Below are 20,606 nucleotides of genomic sequence, written 5' to 3'. Positions count from 1 at the left end.
CCAAGGGTACGAGGGGTTTTGCTAGGTGAAGAGAGGTCTGGGAACCTCTCCCTCTTCTTCCTCGTCTTCGACTCTCTCTCTCTTTCTCTACCTCTCTTCTTGCTCCACCACCACAGGCTTAGAGACAGAAGTTTGAGTCCCAGGCTGGGAGGGAGGAGAAGCCAGAGGAAGAGAGGAGGGAGAGGCAGTCACAGCAGATGCTGTGACTGAAGCCGAAGACGAGGAAAGAGTCGGTAGGTGGAAGAAGACCTTTGACGGCCAACTTGGTCTTCCTATCCTTTAAAGCGAGGGGGTTGAACCCCACACAAATATTGCAATCCAAACTAAGGTGGGCCACACCCAAGCACAACACACACAGAGTGTGGCCATCTGCTGGGGAGAGCTTATGGCCACACTCTGTGCAGTGTTTAAAGATAAGCTTTTCAACCATACTAAAGGGAAAGAAAGCCTTAAAAAAGACAGGCAAATACTTTCCTAAAATCACTCACACACAAACCCACTCACTACGCTAGATTAAAGAACAACACTGAGGGGGGAGGGGCACCACAGAACAAACTACTCTACCTTTACCGAACAACACTAACACTCGACGCCAAAGCGATGGAAGTGGAGAGGGGTACCTAACTAACCTAACCTGACAAAACAAGTGAAAGTTTTTTTTACTTCCAGAAAGTTAAACAACCCACTGCTAGTTGGAGCTCATCGTGGCAAACGAGATCTGGAAATGGCAGGCAGTGGAGGTGTATTATGGATAAGGGGAGGAGTCTGGAGCTCAGAGCTGGTGCTAGTAATAGTTGCCGGCTCGGATCCAATTTAGATCTGTATTGCCACAGGTTGAAGACCAAATGAAGTAAACTACTTCAGATGAATTATTACGTTAAGGTCTCTGATAAGGGAATGAAAGAGAAGTGCTGTAAAAAGTAACTGAAATAATAAATTATCACCCAGGCAGGAAGGGTACTGGGGTTAAGAGTAGCAGCACATTATACTATTTACACAGGTACAAAGTGTTTAGTAAAAAAAGGCTCAGGCAACTTTTATGCATTTGCATATGAAGCCCATGACATAAAAAAAAAAACATCAATGTGGAAAAAGGCCTGTCAGTGCTCATAACACAGAACTACAAAATGACAGCCTTTATAAAAGTCTGCAATTTAGCTACTTTTTTGTTTGTTTTATTGCTAGAGCTATAACATTGCTCTGAATGGCTTGTAAGAGGCTCTGAAAGAAAAGTAAAGATGGTCATTCAGGAATAAAATGCACTCAGTCACTCACTTCTGCTATAAAGGTATGCAAAATGCAATATTACTTTCCAAAAAAAAGTGATAGTCTCTGAATTCATTACACGAGGTAGTGTGTGTGTCAGATAAGCTTAAGGATTCCTGGCAGTAAGAAGTAAAGTGTTGGGCCAGGAGAACATGTGGGCACGCATGCTTAGGTGTAAGTATCACCACCTGGACAAAACTGTAACTTTGTGCTTGCATGTACTTAATGTTAGTTAAGTGTATGCAGAACAAAGTCTAAACTTACAGTCTAAGTGTTCAGAACTATGTAAAATACAAACATAAATACACAAAATCTAATTATCAAAACATCCACTGACAATTTATTTACTTTTTATATATATGTGCATGTGTTTCTTGTAGTTTTGTTTGGATAGATCACCACTGTTACCTGCTTTTTCTCTCTCTGTAATGTAGAACAGAAGACGTTATCTACTACTTGACTTCTGCAGCAGGAATCACTGAACAAAGTGGTTTAAAACTTTTAAGACATGCTCATTTTACTTGTACAGAACTTATATGTCTAATGAACAAAACATACTAAGATAATGAAGTCACATAATGTTTCACACAATGAGAAATAAAATATGGAGAAGTATGTCAAGTTTACTGCATTACCTTTTTAAGCTGTGATGGTTTCTTAGGCTTTGGGACCTCCCGTTGTTTACCTTTTTTAATCAAGGGAGCACTGGAATCCAGAGGGTTGTGTGGCACCATACCCTGGCTTGCTTGTTTTTTTGGTACAGCTGGTTCTTTGGGAATAACTGGACGGGCACCCCCAACTGAAATTACGGAAAATCACCATAAATTACAATTTAATCAACACATTTAATGTAAGAAATAATGAGCCAATAGCATACAGCAAAAAAAATGACAAACTAATGAATAATTACTTTAAAAAAAGAGAAAAACTAATACAGAGTAATGTCCCAAGAGAGTCTACTCATCCATATGGGTCTCTAAAGTAGAAGATCTCAAATTTTGACCCTCTTCTTTTGAGAACAATGTTTTTATCTTTGACAGAGATATATATATCCAGAAAGATGGCGTAGCTATGGGCACTAGTTGTGCCAATAGCTACGCCAACATTGTTATGGCCTATTGGGAGAAGGAAATACTTTTTGTTTCAGAGATATTCAAAAAATATGTGAGTTTTTATAGGAGGTTCGTAGATGACCTCTTTTTAGTGTAGAGAGGCAATGAGATAGAATTAACAGAGTTTGAGGGATATATGAACAACTCTGTGGAATTTTTGAAGTTCACGTCCAATTCTTCTAGAATGTCTGTTGCATTTTTGGACGTGAATATTATGAGACTGAGCAATGGAATAGTGAACACTTCTATCCATAGGAAGAAATGTTACAGGAACACACTCCTACATAGGGGCAGCATGCACCCCAGGCATGTTTTTGAAAGCGTAGCCAGGAGTCAGTCTCTGAGGGCTTCAAGGTTAAATCCAACGGAGGAAGGTTTTAGATTTGAACTGACTGAATTGGGTCAGAGGCTACGAGATAGGGCCTATAAGAAAGATGAGATTGAGAGAGCCATTAGCACCTCTATTGAATTCAGAGAGACGAGAGCACGTCCATACTTTTCTAATCCCATTCTCCAAGAGGAGTATGAGATGAGGGATGATATCCCTGCTAGTAGTGATAGGAAAGGACAGACCTTGAATATGCCGGTCTATTTTACATCTGATGTTAATAATATTAGGAGAATAATACAAGAGCGATGGGATGTTCTAGGAGCAGATGAAGAAATCATGAAATTAGTAGGTAATGAACCTAAGTTCATTTACAAGAACAAGAAAAACTTGAAGAGGTTGTTTCATGGCAGGCCGACCATTGGGAAGGAAGCAGCTTGCAACACCACTTCATGTGGTAATTGTAACCAGTGTGGTTACATTAACACTTGTCACTCGTTCCAACCCCCCCATGTTGATAAGGAATTCTTTTTCATGACAGAAACGAACTGTAAGAGCATGAATGTGATATATTTGGCCCAGTGTGAGACATGTGATGCGTTTTACATAGGCAAGACCAACAGAGAGTTCAGGTTTCGCATTAGGGAACATTTATACCACATTAGGACTGGTCAGGAACATAATGCGTTAGCCAGACATTGTTTGATGTCAGGCCCTGAACACAAGTTTACTTTTAGTGTGGTTCAACACATTAAAACCAGCCTTAGGGGTGGGGATCTAGAGAATTACACGTTAGAAATGGAACTCAGATGGATTATCCGGTTGAGAGCTGATCACCCTCCTGGTCTAAATGATAAGATCAATGTACAGACCATGCTAAAGAAAAGGAGACTGAAAATAAAAGGAAAGTAGAGAGCTATGGAGTTTAGTCTAAGTTCCCAAATGGCAGGAGGATTGCATGTGATAGTTTTTATTTCAGCTATACGTTCATATTAACTAAGAGTGTTTATTTTTCATGCATTTTTTATACATATTTTAGGGTATTAATGTTTGCATTAGTCGAAAGGTTGGATAATCACATATGCGTGCTATTACCTGAGGATCATGTTTGTGTTAGGTTTTACTATCCACTACTATGTATGTATTCTTATAGATTAAAGTGGATAATTTTATATGTATATACGTATATATATGTGTTAGTGCACATTTTTTAGTGTACACTTTTTAGAGAACATTTTATTTCTTTATAGAACATATACGCTTATATATGTATTTGTGCTTGATTTATTAATCAAGTTTAGGGTGTTTTTAATTGAATGTAATTAAGTAATCACAGCTTTAATTGGATGTTGTATATATATGACTGTCCTAGATGGTTTGAACACAGTCTGATGAAGCCGAGGAGGTGAAAGCGCTAACTGTATCCATTAAAAGAACGTTCGTTTTTATTCCACTTGATTTACGTGCTTTTTGTGTACCAGAATTTTATTGTTCTTGGCGTATGGAATTCTGAGGAGCCTGCTTGCATTTCAGTTACCCTGTATGAGTGCATAAATTACAATTTAATCAACACATTTAATGTAAGAAATAATGAGCCAATAGCATACAGCAAAAAAAATGACAAACTAATGAATAATTACTTTAAAAAAAGAGAAAAACTAATACAGAGTAATGTCCCAAGAGAGTCTACTCATCCATATGGGTCTCTAAAGTAGAAGATCTCAAATTTTGACCCTCTTCTTTTGAGATGTCTGACCTTCCACTACAAAAGTAAACAGCTAGCCCTAACTGGTCGATAACTAGTATGGTATTCCTTAAGACACGTTATCTTTTAATAGCACCTTTGCATTTGCTCTGCCAATAACATTCTTTGCTGTAATTCCACAGCAGGCTGAAAAATAATCCAATTGGATCAGTGCTCTATTCCTAATTAACAAATTTATTAAATAATGTTACTGTCTTTAGAACAGACCATCAACACAGAAGAAGCTATAATGTATATGGCAAATTTAGGAACTGCATGGCACCCAGAGAAAAAGTGAGAAATATGCCTTGAGCCATTGTGAAAGTGATACTCGTATAAAAACATGCGACAATCCTCTAAAAAGGAGCAAAATAAATAAATAAAATGAATAAATGATGACCATAAAATGAATGAATGAGAAACATGAGAACAGGAACAGAGTGGCAAGCATAACAGCAGTGTTGACAGTCACCCTATTAAGTGTCTCCCATGTGGGATAAGTCATTTCTAAAGCAGCTGTGACAATGATTACTCAATTCTTTAACTAAAAGAGTTGGTTATGCACACCGTTAAAGAGCCCTCAACATCATCATCAGAATAATAGCCTTAAACCTTGCAAGGAGGTACATCTTTCACTTTTAGCCTTTTTAAATTATTTACATCTTTTCCTGTTCATACTGATTACTTTACTTTCTGCCTTTTCAACATAAAAATGGGTAAAGGGGATACACTATGTAGTATTCTTAGCTGACATGCACATTTTAACACTTAAATAAAACATAAAAAAGGTTGTACTCTGCCAGCTACTTAAACCATTATCTCTGGTCATTTTCAAAAAGGCTGTGTCCCTACTGTATGTAAATTTTCAGAACAGCTTGACAGAGAATGTCATGTTGTCATAGTCTTTTGATGAAGTATGCAAGACAAGTGCAAACTGCCTTGCATACTCCTATAGACTGTTCTGATTTATAGACCCATTTGCAGTCTGCAAGTGCTACCATGAACTTTTAGGTAGTGAGGTTCTTAGCTACAAGTGCAAATATGGTAGTCTGTGGGTGGAGTCTCTGGAAATGAGCTTCCTGATGTGCTGCCCTGTTTGAAGACTTGTACAGTAAGGAATTCATAGCTGCCTGTATCATCCAAGTACTGCGCAAGGCAGATATCCAAATGCACAGTCTGTGTAACAATCTTGCCAAGCACACTAATGAATTTCAAGACTGGAACTCACTGTAGGATGAAACAATGTCACTTCATCTTGCGCAGGCTGCCAACATAAGTAAGTTATGGTATATGTGGATGGGAGAGTATGCATGTATAAAAACAGTGCGCGCTTGTGTGTGTGTGCGCGCATGTGTGTGTGTAGATATATATATATATATATATATATATATATATATATAGATATATATATATATATATATATATGTGTGTGTGTGTGTGTGTATATATATATATATATATATATATATATATATATATACACACACACACACACACACACGTGTAAATAAATATATATATATATTTATATATGTATATATGTGTGTGTGTGTGTGTGTGTGTGTGTGTGTGTGTGTGTGTGTTTACTTATTTATTTAATTTTACATTTGTTAACCGGGATTGTCTGACTGAGCAAAAGCCCTTTTTCAGCAGAGGCCAGGAGAGAAAACCTAACCGTTACAAAAAATATAACCTTTACAAACCCAGTTTACATTATAATCATTCATAACAGTTATCATATACATGCAGTTACAATTATCTATAAAAATGTTATGAAGAATACTGCATCTGAAGGAAAGGAGATAGTGTTAGGTAAAAAAAATGATGAAGTAGACTAGTTTAAGTTGTAAAAGTTTTGGTGTAGAGGAGAAGAAATGATGGTAAGACACAGGAAGTTAGGTTTGTTATTTACTGAAGAAATATTCATGGAGGCTGAGAAAAGGTACAAATCCAGTTACTTTTTAAGTACTCTTCAATGGCTAGTTTGAATACTTTAGGATGTGAAAGTGATCTAACTTCTTGTGGGAGTTTGTTCCAAGCAATAGTGGGATGGTAGCTGTATGTAATGGCTCCTACTTTGGACTTTGGCTTGTAAATTTGTAAAAGGTCTTGGGTGGAGCTCCTGAATAGTCCGGATGGGACATAGTGGGAGATTATGGTGCCTAGTGCTGGGACAGTAGGATGGTGAATAAATAATGGAGTGTATAATTTGGAGCTGAGAGAAGAGTAGGAGGTGTGGTAGTTCGAGCCAGTTTAGATGTCTGAGAGAGATACAGTGGTGAGATTTGTAGGTTTGTTGTGCAGCAAATCTGGCTATTTTGTGATAGGTTGATTTGAGTTTGCTAAGTAAGGTGGAGTTAAGATTTGTGAGTATTTGGGAGCAGTATGTTACACATGGAAAAAGATAAGCATGTGTGATTGTGGTTCTAGATTCAGGGGTTAGGAATTTTTTATTTCTGTAGAGAAGTCCTAGTTTTTGATGGGTTTTCCTGATGCAGTTATTTATATGGAGGCCAAATTTTAGCTGATCATCAATGGTTACACCAAGGAGTTTAGTACTAGAGTCAGCAACTATGACAGTGTGATTTAGTGATTTTATTTGAAAAGCAGATTTGATATGAGTAACAGTTTTGGGGAGAAAGAGTAAGAGTTTTTTTTTGGGGATTAAGGATGAGCTGATTATTGGTGATCCAGGTTTCAACAGAGTTGAAAGAAGACTGGGTAGCCGTTAGAAGTTCAGAGGGTGAGTTAGCAATGGTGAGAACTGTGAAGTTGTCTGTATATTGGATTAATAAGGATTGTGGACAAGAGGATTAGAGTGAGTTGGTGAAGACATTGAAAAGTAGTGATCCAAGGATGGATCCTTGGGGAACACCCATTTTCACTGGAAGGGGAGATGATAGTGAGGAGTGCCATCTTACTGATTTGCTGTCAGTCAGTGAGATAGCTAGAACCATGCTAGTGTCACAGCAGAGAAGTTGAGATCAGAGAGTTTTGTTCAGTAGCAGAGGATGTGAGACAGTGTCGAAGGCTTTTGAGAGGTCAAAGAATAAGTATGAGATAAGTTTATGATTATCTCTAGCTATAGAAATGGTGTTGAGAAAGGAAAGTAGAGCTGTAGCGGGACTATGTTTGGGTCGGAAACCATGCTGAGTGGTAGTGAGGAGTGTGCCCTGTACAACATATTGCATTACTTGTGTATGTATGTATATATATATATATATATATATATATATGTATGTAATATACATATATATATATGTGTGTGTGTGTGTGTGTGTGTGTATATAGATATATAGATATATATATATATATATATATATATATATATATCTATATGGGTTCATGTCAAACCCACGACATGTTCATATATCGAAAGTGACTACACCGAAACGAAAACATCGACATTTCAAAACATCGACAGTACAGGTATACGAAAGGACAGCGCTAACATGGGTCCTGCAATGGGGAAGTAGTATGGGTACAGTATAATTTCATATCCTTTACTTCCCCCTTGCAGGACCCATGTTAGCGCTGTCCTTTCGTATACCTGTACTGTCGACGATGTGAAATGTCGATGTTTTCGTTTCGGTGTAGCACTTTCGATATATGAACATGTCGTGGGTTTGACATGAACCCATATATATATATATATATATATATATATATATATATATATATATATATATATATATATATATATATAGAGAGAGAGAGAGAGATTCACTTTAGAAAAACGAAAGCCCATAACACAGAAATTCAAAACACTGAGCCCAAAATCTTGAAAATTCAAAACACTGAAAACTCAAAACATTGAATGCCATAACATTGAAAAAACATAGGAAAGCAACATGTTCTACATTCCAGCACAACTACATAGAGAAACAAATAAACAGATTATATTACACTTCTTCAAATATAAGCAGGAGGGCAAGCCTCCCTGCACCCCCAAAACCCCCTGCTACTTAAATATATTAACTCCAGGATCACACTACACTACACTAATGTGTGTTATGTTGTAGTATAGCAAGAAAGACAGGAACATAACTGAGGTTACCATATACTCCGATACATAACGCAGAGATGTACAATAATGTGTAATGTTTTAACAGTGAAGTAGTGTTTCTAAGAGAAGGTAGAGGATAGTTTTTTACAATTTAAACAGGCAGTCAAGAAGTAGGGAATGGTATGTTTGCCATTTTATTTGTGCAGTGTGATCTCGGAATTTATATATTTAAGTCACTATAAAAGAAAACAAAACTGGTGGACTGCTGTGAGCAGGAAAAACAGGTTTTACTGAAGTGATTTTCATCTGTCAAGTTGGACAGACTTCTTCAGATAAAATAAAAAGTTGAATCACATCCTTTACAAAATCCAGAAGGTCACATGCATTAAAACAGCCAATCATACAAGTAAAAAAGACAATGCTTCCAAAATACTAAGCAACCAGTAATACATTCCACTGCTGTTAAAAGTGAATGTAAATTTAGTGTAACCAACTAATAACCTAAAATACAGTTCAAAGGTCTACAAGTTAAATTATTCTACATGATTAAAATGTACAACACAAGTGTGTACACACTACATCTTAAGTATATTCATGGAATTCACGCTACCTGTGTAAACTCTAATTTTACTGTACAAGTAATGGTACACGTCATTAATGCCTGGAAAACTACAGGCATTTAATGCCAGTATAATTCTAGTTCTTCTAATTTTAAAGATGATGGCCCTTCCTCTATTATCTACAAGTATCTGGCCAATAACAATGAACTTAAAAGTGTGTCCAGGGAATGATAAAGTGTGTTTGGCTAAAGCGTTCTCTGTCTTTTGATGGTCAATCGCGTAGAGATGTTCATATATCAAAATGTAATATAAAATTGATAGTTTATTTAGCTGTGTAACATGTGCAGCGTAGTACATAGGAAAAACGAGGCATAGACTCCGAGATTGTATATATGAACATCTCTACCCGAATGACCATCAAAAGACAGAGAACGCTTTAGCCAAACACACTTTAGCATTCCCTGGACACACAAGTTCACTGTTATTGACCAGATACTTGTAGATAATAGAGGAGGGCCATCATTTTTAAAATTAGAAGAACTAGAATTATACTGGCATTAAATGCCTACAGTTTTCCAGGCATTAATGACATGCGTTGCCATTACTTGTCTACTAAAATGAAAGAGTTTAAGCAGGTAGCATGAATTCCATGAATATACTTAAGATGTAGTGTGTACACATTTGTTTTGTACATTTTAATCATGTAGGATGATTTAACTATAGACCTTTGAACTGTATTTTAGGTTATTAGTTGGTTACACTAAATTTACATTCACTTTTAACAGCAGTGGAATGTATTACTGGTTGCTTAGCATTTTGGAAGCATAGTCTTTTTTACTTGTACGATTGGCTGTTTTAATGCATGTGACTCAACTTTTCATTTTATCTGAATAAGTCTGTCCAACGTGACAGACAAAAAGCACTTCAATAAACCTGTTTTTCCTGCTCACAGCAGTCCACCGGTTTTGTTTTCTTTTATAGTGAGTTTGTTTTATTTTTTACGATAGTTTTGTCATGGCATCTGGTGGCCCTGCTAGTCCAAGCAGTCCTAATCTTCTGTTGCAAACACAGTCACAAGTTTTAAACTTGATAGCACTCATTGAAGTGCTTTCACAGTGAGTTAAAACGTTAGCAACTCGCCTGGATAGTTTAGACCATTTTCGGAATCAACCGAACGCTCTGTCTTCTATCAGCGACCAGAGCAACAACAGGGTGAACACTTCCTTGTCTCCTGCATCCTTGAGACCTAGCAATAACAGTGTTTCTTTGGTTAACAATTCATCAACACCTTCCATCCCATGTGGGCAATGGATTTTACTTTCTACCAAGATAACGAACACTTCTACTAGTGGATTTCAAAACGCTGAGTCTAATTCAAACTTTAATAGCAACACACAACCTGGGGTGACTGCATTCAATACTATGACTGTCTCTAAGCAGATTTCCAATTCAGTGCAGCCCAACAGTGCTTCGGGGCTTTATGGAGTACCTAATTTTACTGAGTGGATCAATGAACCAGTGTCACTCATCTTAAATTCTTTGAATATACAAGGACAACTGGCTGAAAGCACAAGATTTAACCAGGTTAATGATGCTAATATTTGTGACAGACTGAAATTATTAGACCAGAGACTATTGAAACTTAAGAAATTACAACTGGAAGTTTCTTACTTCCAAGAATGCCTGCGTTTACAAATGGTCCCTAAAAGGCTAAGGTCCTACCAATATCCAACAGGCCTGATTCCTAATTCAGCTTTCCATAAAGACATGCTTTTAATTTTTGACCAGCAAGGGTTCAGACTGTTGGATTTAATGATTAAACACTACTCTCTGTTTATTGACAGTCTTATAAAATGATGACTCAACTGAATTACAAAATTCCATACTTAATGACTCTGACTATTCAAGGTACTAATATGAATACTGTAGAATTTTCACTAGTCTAGATCAACATCTGGACAAGCTGAAAAGTATTAAATCTAAGAAAATCCAACGTGATTCAGTGGCCTATCAACAGGGTTTAGCTTATCCACACCCCCCACACACACCGTCACGTAGTTGGAACTTATCCATCAACAGAAGTTGTTAGAACTGACATTAATTTGTAAGGACAAGATACTATAGATGAAGAACTTGACAATACTACTTCATTAAGACGGAGTGAACAGATCCGCAATTCCAACAACACAAACAAATAGGGTTAATAAATCAAATTTTCACAATGGGAAACAAATGGGGGCAGTGCCAAAACAGAAGCAGTATCAGAGAACCAGGAACAAACAGAACCACCAATGGAGACGGTGATTCCTGAAAGATCCTGCCAACCGACCATTGTGACAAACCCTATTGGTGACTTAAAAATTTATAATTACTCATCTATTGACACTGATCCTACGATTTTGAATGTTCTATCTAAAGGACAAACTTTTGTCCCTTCTCAACACTTGAATATTGCTAAAAGCTTAATGGATGTCAAACATTTTGTCAGAAAATTAAATCTAACAATACTACTAGGAAAAGGAAAAACAGAGCAGAATGAATTTAAGGTTTCTAGTACATATAACCCACCCCTCCCATCCAACACTATTGTTATTTGAGAATGTATGTGAATTAGTCCTATGCTCTTTAAATAAGAATGAAAGGGGTCAGTATAGGCACAAGAAATCATTTTTCTATACTTCTATTAATGACAACATTAGTATAGAAGAACGACAGGCATTAGATATGTTGAGATCATCAGAAGTGAGGACTATTAAACCTGATAAAGGTGGTGGATTAGTAATTTTTGATGAGGCAGATTATCTGATTCGGATGAAAACTATATTACAAAGCAAAGCTTATATTAAAGTTTCCCGTAATAAATTAAATATAGCTTACAACTGGATCAAGGCTACTTGAATGACCTTTTTATTGAAGCTAAAATCAACCTAGACCTGTTTAACTACAGGTCTATGCCTTTTCCTAAGATTCCGATTATGTTCAGAATCCCAAAAATCCACAAAAGTCTCACCAATTCACCAATGAGACCATTAATTGATGCACGCAATTCCATCACATACCCTTGCACTAAAGTAGTTAATTCTATACTACGGAAATATTTTCACCATGAACAACAAATTTGCAAAGACTCCTGGACATTCTTAGAAAAAATTAACAACCTTACTTATAACGTAGATCAGAATTTTATAACAATAGATGTTAAAGACTTGTATACTTCTATTCCACATCAAGAAGGAGTAGAATGGGTCAACTTGATGTTAAAACATAGGGGGGCTACACCCTTAGAACTATATCTAGTTGATATTCTACTAGACATCATTCTCACTAACAATTATTTTTTATTTGATAATGAATTCTACCTCCAAAAAATCTGAGTAGCCATGGGTTCACCCTGTGGAGCCAGCCTAGACAACTTTGTGATGGCATACTGGGAGAGAGAGAACATCTTTAAGGTACCAGAAATTATGCAAATAGTTTTTTTTTATACCCGGTATTTGGACAATATTTTCATCTTACTTCTTAGGAACCAGACACAAGCCACTGAATTAGTTAACCATCTCAACTTGTCCTCAGATTTCTTGAAGTTGACTTTAATTTTTTGAGACATCTATTGACTATTTAGACATTAACCTTAAAAAAGACATCACACTGAATAGTTACTTAGCTAAAATTCATAGAAAAGAGACCTATTCTAATTCATTCTTGCACTTTTCAAGCTGTCACCCTCACCACCAGAAAAGATCTGTGGTGAAGGGACAGCTAATAAAAGCCGCAAGAATTGTCTCATTAGATTATGACTTTAATCTAGAATGTAGTAATTTGTTTCTTCAAAGAGATGTAATAGAGTCCTTAGTAGAAGAAGTTAAAACATAAAAGATCAGTAGGTACATATGTTCCTTTATTAGCTGCAAATGGTACATATAACTAAACTAGTGATGATAATATTAATCATTCACCAACTACAACTGATTTCCAACTAACTCAACTGAAAATAATAAGGAAGTTAGGGATTACAACATTACTTTCATTACTACTTTTAATGTTAGTAGTGTTATGGTCTCACACATTCTACATAAAAACTAGAACCTTCTACGTTGTGACACGTTTATTATGGACAAAGTGGTTACTAAACCAAAAAATAACATACAGATGAGGAAGCAACTTGAAAAACCTATTAGAGACCAGGAAAGTCAGTATATATAGTTTTCCAGGGATGACTAAATGTAATATGTGTAAATACTGTAAATTCATTGACACATGTAATAAATTTGAAGCAAGAAATAAATACTATTTCTTAAGGAAAAAGTTCAGCTGTGATTCAAAATTGATAGTTTATTTAGCAAAGTGTGTAATGCGCAGCATTTTACATAGGAAAAATGGAGAGTAAACTTCAGAGATCGAATATATGAACATCTCTATGCGAGTGACCATCAAAAGACAGAGAATGCTTTAGCCAAACACACTTTGGCATTCCCTGGACACACTTTTATGTTCACTGTTATTGACCAGATACTTACAGATAATAGAGGAGGGCCATCATCTTTAAAATTAGAAGAACTAAAATTATACTCGCAACTGGCATTAAATGCCTATAGTTTTCTGGGCATTAATGACATGTGTGCCCTTACTTGTCTACTAAAATTAAAGAGTTTACACAGGTAGCATGAATTCCATGAATATACTTAAGATGTTGTATGTACACACTTGTTTTGTACATTTTAATCATATAGGATGATTTAACTATAGACCTTTGAACTGTATTTTAGGTTATTAGTTGGTTACAGTAAATTTACATTCACTTTTAACTGCAGTGGAATGTATTACTGGTTGCTTAGCATTTTGGCAGCAATGTCTTTTTTACTTGTATGACTGACTGTTTCAATGCATGTGACCTTCTGGATTTTATAAAGGATGTGATTCAACTTTTTATTTTATCTGAAGATGTCTGTCCAATGTGACAGATGAAAACGCTTCAATAAACCTGTTTTTCTGTTCACAGCAGTCCACCGGTTTTGTTTTCTTTTATAGTGAGTTTGTTTATTTTTTGTGATATATTTAAGTAGCAGGGTGGTACAGCCCCCTAGATGGTGGGTGCAGGGGGGGGGGCTTGCCCCCCTGCTTTTATTTGGAGAAGTGTAATACGGTTTTGATTTTTGTTTTTGTATGTAGTTGTGCTGGCATATATTAATTGTTGGTTTCCTATGTTTTTTCAATGTTATGGGATTCGATGTTTTGAGTTTTCAGTGTTTTGAATTTTCAAGATTTTGGTCTCAATGTTTTGAATTTTAGTGTTATGGGCTTTCGATGTTCTAAAGTGTATCCATATACATACACACACACACACACACACACGTTCTGAGACCGTTATGTGAGTTGATCCATTAGTGTCTCTGCATCAACTGGCTAGTACTGTGAGTGTAAGCACAAGTATAATGGGGGGGGGGCATTGCCTGTGGGAGTCTTAATGACTGAGATAAACAGTAGCACAGCTGCTACATGCTCTAGTGAGCCATAGTTTCATCTGACCAGAGGAGTGATTCACAGTCATGCAAATTTCCAGGTAATGAGATAGTTCCATTTTGGAAATATCGATGACTATGATTTGCTAACTGGCACAGAAACTCAACTTAGCAAGTCGTGCAGGCCAATTTGTACTGTTGTGCCATTTTCTATGGATACAGGTCATTCTCATAAATATGTAAGGGCATTATAATGAAAATGCTACATAGAAATATTATTATTGTGAGCCTAGCTTCAGAATCAAAACAGTAACTAGATCTTGAAATTTAATGACAAAAAAATCATTTTAACATTATTTATTCTGCCACATTTAAAAAGCAAAAAAAAAAATCACACGTTTATGAAGAAACTGTATTATGTGTTTGTTTATACAGCACACGGTAGGAAGGAAAAGCACAAAATACAAAGTTAGTATTTTAAATACATCGGTGTAAACTGCACATGTAAAAACATTTTATTGGTAGTAACATTAGAGACAACAGAAAATACAAGTATTCTGACAAGTATTTCTAATTTTGATGACATAAAACACATTAAAGATGGGATTTTAATGTTTATCCTGTCTGTCAGCTATAATATGTTACCACATGTGTAAGACTGTTGTGAACCAAATGGACAAAAACTGTGCAGCCTACAAGGCTATGCAGGTCTGTTGGTGATATCTACCAATAAAGGACCACATTTCTGAAAGTTTCAACTTTCTGCCAAAATTCTCAGGAAAGCTGTCATGGCAATCTACTGCACACTGCATTTAATACATAATCTTCGACAAAGACATTCAACTTAGCAATCCTATAACAAGCATGACTGCATAACAATCTAATTTTTTGGGGTGAGGGAGTGAGCGTAAATTACAGTAACATTAAATCTCTACACTTTTTTTGTTGCGTCTTTCGGCTTTTCCCAGTTAGGGGTCACCACAGTGGAACTCCGGTCCGCTAATGATTGGCAGTAGATTTTTACGTGCTGAATTGCCGGCCCTGACACACAACCTTCAACGAAGGTACGCCCATCTCCACACAGAGGACGCTCTAGCTGAGAATCGAACAGGACAACGTCTTACTGTGAGGCGACAACGCTGATGTTGCAAAAAAGACAGCTGGGTGCACAAGTCCCAGAATAAAAAAGTGCCCATTCCTGGTAGGTGCACTGGTGCCAGGACTGGAAAACATGACACAGAAAGATGGCATCCCTGTTGAGGAGGGAGGGAGGGAAGGAAGGAAGGGAGGGATGCCCCCCCCCCCCCCGTTGTACAAGGAAGTAGTTGTCCACAAAAACTGACAGGTCAAAACCGAGACAAAGATGATAGTGTGGACTACTGAGGATAAGAAAGAAATTATGTATTGTTATTTTTATGCATGAAGCCCAGAATTTCCAGATAGAAGATGTACAAAAAGATTGAGAGAGAAATTACAGGAAAGGAAAATACTTGCACAAGAAATACTTTCAAAAGCTTCAAACGCAAATTTGTGTTCATTAATACAACAGATTCATGAAAAGCATTATATAGACCAAGAAACCTTAGGCCATTTGGAAAAAGAAGCAACAGAGGAAGTATGAAAATATAAAGAACCAAATCTAGAGAGTTTTGAAAGGTATAAAAAAGAAATATGGACATGGGAAAGAAAGATCTGATATGGTACAGTATTTATGCAAAGGAGAAAGCCAAATTAATTGATACAAAAAAGCAGCTCCAAAGATATTCGAAGAGAAATACAGGCAAAGGCACCCAGATGTGGAAAATTTCACAAAACAAAAAATAAGATCACAAAGGAGGAACGCAGAACAGAAAACTAGTAAAATAGAAGTTGAAGTTATGGAATACTTGCGAAGTGAAGGATTTAGTGTAGAAAGTCTAACACAGGTTTTATCCTAGCATGATGGAACAATGAGTGTCCCAAGTAAGTAGAAACACAAGGAACAGGATCTGAAGAAGAAATATGGCCACAGGAAAGAAAAAGATATTTAATATGGTGCAATATTTACACAAAGGAGAAAGCAAAATTAATCAATACAAAAAAGCAGCACCAAATATATTTGAAGAGAAATAAAGACAAGGGTATCCAGATATGGAACATTTTAAATTACCAGAAATAAGAAAAAGTGGGAAAGTAGAAAAGAGGATTAGTAACAGAGAAGTTAAAGAAATAGAAACCGAAGGTATGAATTACTTGCAAAGTGAAGGATTTAGTGTAGAAAGTGTAATTCTGATAACATCACAGCATGACAGAACAATGAATTCCCAAATTAAGGGGAAGCATTTGATCAGTTGTCATATGAAGATACTTTGGAGCCTTCAGTAAGAAATCAGAGCAAAAGTTCAGATGGAGCTGCACAGCAAGGGAAGGAACAGGAAACTGGCAACTCTGAGGCAGTTAATGTTATGGAGTGATAAGCCAGTGAGTTCCCATATGAAAGGACCATGGATGACACAGGGTAAAGGGGAAGAGAATATGGCATGGGAAGATTTTCTAAAACTTTCTGTGGAATGCCCACAGGAAACGGAGAACAAAGAATACACCCTTAGTTTATAAGAAAGTGATCCAAGGGAAGAATTGCTTGACTTAATAGAGACGGATAGACATATTAGGATCAACGAAAGAAATAGACTACAGAAAGTCAATAAGACCCAAAATGTTAGAAGTTTGAAAAAACAAATGAACACAGTAATCAAGACTGTTCATAAAAATTCATGTGATATAACAGAAGTAAACAGGGTATATTACTGTACAGCTAAATTAATAACAGACAAAGTCATACCAAAAAAACACAAGGTACTAAGGTAAAGGATGGGGAGAATTCAGATGCCTTCATGGAACTATCAAACAGAAAAACTATAAAGTAGTTAAGGCAAGAAATGTCACTGTTAGAAGAGGGAACAGATTAAGAAAAATGCTCCGAAAGATTGACGTGATAAAAGCAACGCAGTTATCGGAACAGACCAGGATCTATCGTACACTACTACAAATAATAAACTAAATACATCAGCACAGGCAGAAAAATTTACAAAATATGCAGATAAATATAAAGGAAAAGTACAAAATAAGCAATTGATTGATGACCCAAAAAAGTTTTATAGAAATGGTAAACAAGGCAAACGGAACAGAAACGCTACAAAAAAAAAGAAGAAACACACACATTTTGGAGAAATATCTATGAAGATCCTGTGGAACATAAAGATGCTGAATGGATAGAAGAAGTAAAAGAAAGAATAAGAAGTTCAAATGTACAGGATATGAAACAGAATGAAGTAACGGCTATAGAAATTGAAACATAATTAAAAAAAGCTCCTAATTGGAAAACACCAGGTACAGATGTAGCACCTAACTTCTGGCTAAAAGTATTACCATCTTTCCTTGAAGATTTAGCCATGAGTAAGAACTATTTAAATGCACACCCCGAATGGACACTAACCTGATTAACAAGGGGAAAAGCTATACTCCTCAAGGGTGAATCTGCAAGATATCTTAGAAACTATAGACAAATAACTTGCCTTCCAATGGTTTATAAACTATACACTGGAATTAATGCGGACTACTGAGGATAAGAAAGAAATTATGTATTGTTATTTTTATGCATGAAGCCCAGAATTTCCAGATAGAAGATGTACAAAAGGATTGAAAGAGAAATTACAGGAAAGAAAAATACTTGCACAAGAAAACACTTTCAAAAGCTTCAAATGCAAATTTGTGTTCATTAATACAACAGATTCATGAAAAGCATTATATAGACCAAGAAACCTTAGGCCATTTGGAAAAAGAAGCAACAGAGGAAGTATGAAAATATAAAGAACCAAATCTAGAGAGTTTTGAAAGGTATAAAAAAGGAAATATGGACATGGGAAAGAAAGATCTGATATGGTACCGTATTTATGCAAAGGAGAAAGCCAAATTAATTGATACAAAAAAGCAGCTCCAAAGATATTTGAAGAGAAATACAGGCAAAGGCACCCAGATGTAGAAAATTTCACAAAACAAAAAATAAGATCACAAAGGAGGAACGCAGAACAGAAAACTAGTAAAATAGAAGTTGAAATTATGGAATACTTGCGAAGTGAAGGATTTAGTGTAGAAAGTCTAACACAGGTTTTATCCTAGCATGATGGAACAATGAGTGTCCCAAGTAAGTAGAAACACAAGGAACAGGATCTGAAGAAGAAATATGGCCACGAGAAAGAAAAAGATATTTAATATGGCGCAATATTTACACAAAGGAGGAAGCAAAATTAATCAATACAAAAAAGCAGCACCAAATATATTTGAAAAGAAATAAAGACAAGGATATCCAGATATGGAACATTTTAAATTACCAAAAATAAGAAAGTGGGAAAGTGGAAAAGAGGATTAGTAATAGAGAAGTTAAAGAAATAAAAACCGAAGGTATGAATTACTTGCAAAGTGAAGGATTTAGTGTAGAAAGTGTTATTCTGATAACATCACAGCATGATAGAACAATGAATTCCCAAATTAAGGGGAAACCAGTGGAGCGGGAAGCATTTGATCAGTTGTCATATGAAGATACTTTGGAGCCTTCAGTAAGAAATCAGAGAAAAAGTTCAGATGGAACTGCACAGCAAGGGAAGGAACAGGAAACTGGCAACTCTGAGGCAGTTAATGTTATGGAGTGATAAGCCAGTGAGTTCCCATATGAAAGGACAATGGATGACACAGGGTAAAGCGGAAGAGAATATGGCATGGGAAGATTTTCTAAAACTTTCTGTGGAATGCCCACAGGAAACGGAGAACAAAGAATACACCCTTAGTTTAGAAGAAAGTGATCCAAGGGAAGAATTGCTTGACTTAATAGAGACGGATAGACATATTAGGATCAACGAAAGAAATAGACTACAGAAAGTCAGTAAGACCCAAAATGTTAGAAGTTTGAAAAAACAAATGAACACAGTAGTCAAGACTGTTCATAAAAATTCATGTGATATAACAGAAGTAAACAGGGTATATTACTGTACAGCTAAATTAATAACAGACAGTGTCATACCAAAAAAACACAAGGTACTAAGGTAAAGGATGGGGAGAATTCAGATGCCATCATGGAACTATCAAACAGAAAAACTATAAAGTAGCTAAGGCAAGAAATGTAATTGTTAGAAGAGGGAACAGATTAAGAAAAATGCTCCGAAAGATTGACGTGATAAAAGCAACGCACAGTTATCAGAACAGACCAGGATCTATCGTACACTGCTACAAATAATAAACTAAATATGTCAGCACAGGCAGAAAAATTTACAAAATATGCAGATAAATATAAAGGAAAAGTACAAAATAAGCAATTGATTGATGACCCAAAAAAGTTTTACAGAAATGGTAAACAAGGCAAACGGAACAGAAACACTATAATAAAAAAGAAGAAACACACACGTTTTGGAGAAATATCTATGAAGATCCTGTGGAACATAAAGATGCTGAATGGATAGAAGAAGTAAAAGAAAGAATAAGAAGGTCAAATGTACAGGATATGAAACAGAATGAAGTAACGGCTATAGAAATTGAAACATAATTAAGAAAAACTCCTAAATGGAAAACACCAGGTACAGATGTAGCAACTAACTTCTGGCTAAAAGTATTACCATCTTTCCTTGAAGATTTAGCCATGAGTAAGAACTATTTAAATGCACACCCCGAATGGACACTAACCTAATTAACAAGGGGAAAAGCTATACTCCTCAAGGGTGAATCTGCAAGATATCTTAGAAACTATAGACAAATAACTTGCCTTCCAACGGTTTATAAACTATACACTGGAATTAATGCTGACAGTTTATAGCCATTTAGAAGAAAACTCAATCATGGCAATAGAACAAAAGGGCAACAAAAGAAAGTCAAATGGAACAAAGGATATTTCTTGTTAAATAAAGTCATAATGGAGAATTGCAAAAAGAGGAAGAATCTAAGTAAGGCATGGATAGACTACAAAAAAGCATTTGACAGCATCCCACATTCATGGATAAAAGACTGCCTACAAATGTATAAGATACACCCTACATTGACTGATTACATTACTGTGACCATGAAACGGTGACAAACCACTTTATAGTTCAGCCATGATAAAAGAC

General features: G+C 36.0%; 1 protein-coding gene across 1 annotated transcript in view; it reads right to left on the bottom strand.

The window, feature by feature from the left end:
* SECISBP2 (SECIS binding protein 2) overlaps window positions 1-20,606 on the bottom strand; it is a 1,593,758-nt gene that overhangs the window by 708,182 nt on the left and 864,970 nt on the right. The window contains exon 7 of the mRNA XM_044064311.1: window positions 1,902-2,065. Coding sequence (XP_043920246.1) covers window positions 1,902-2,065 — 164 coding nt within the window. The remainder of the gene's footprint in view (window positions 1-1,901; window positions 2,066-20,606) is intronic.

Source organism: Protopterus annectens, chromosome 2.part2 (assembly GCF_019279795.1).
Source record: "Protopterus annectens isolate FY-2018-M chromosome 2.part2, PAN1.0, whole genome shotgun sequence".
In the NCBI taxonomy this organism is placed as follows: domain Eukaryota; kingdom Metazoa; phylum Chordata; order Ceratodontiformes; family Protopteridae; genus Protopterus; species Protopterus annectens.
Note: the sequence above shows the minus strand (reverse complement) of the source record. Positions and strands in the feature narration are given on the sequence as shown.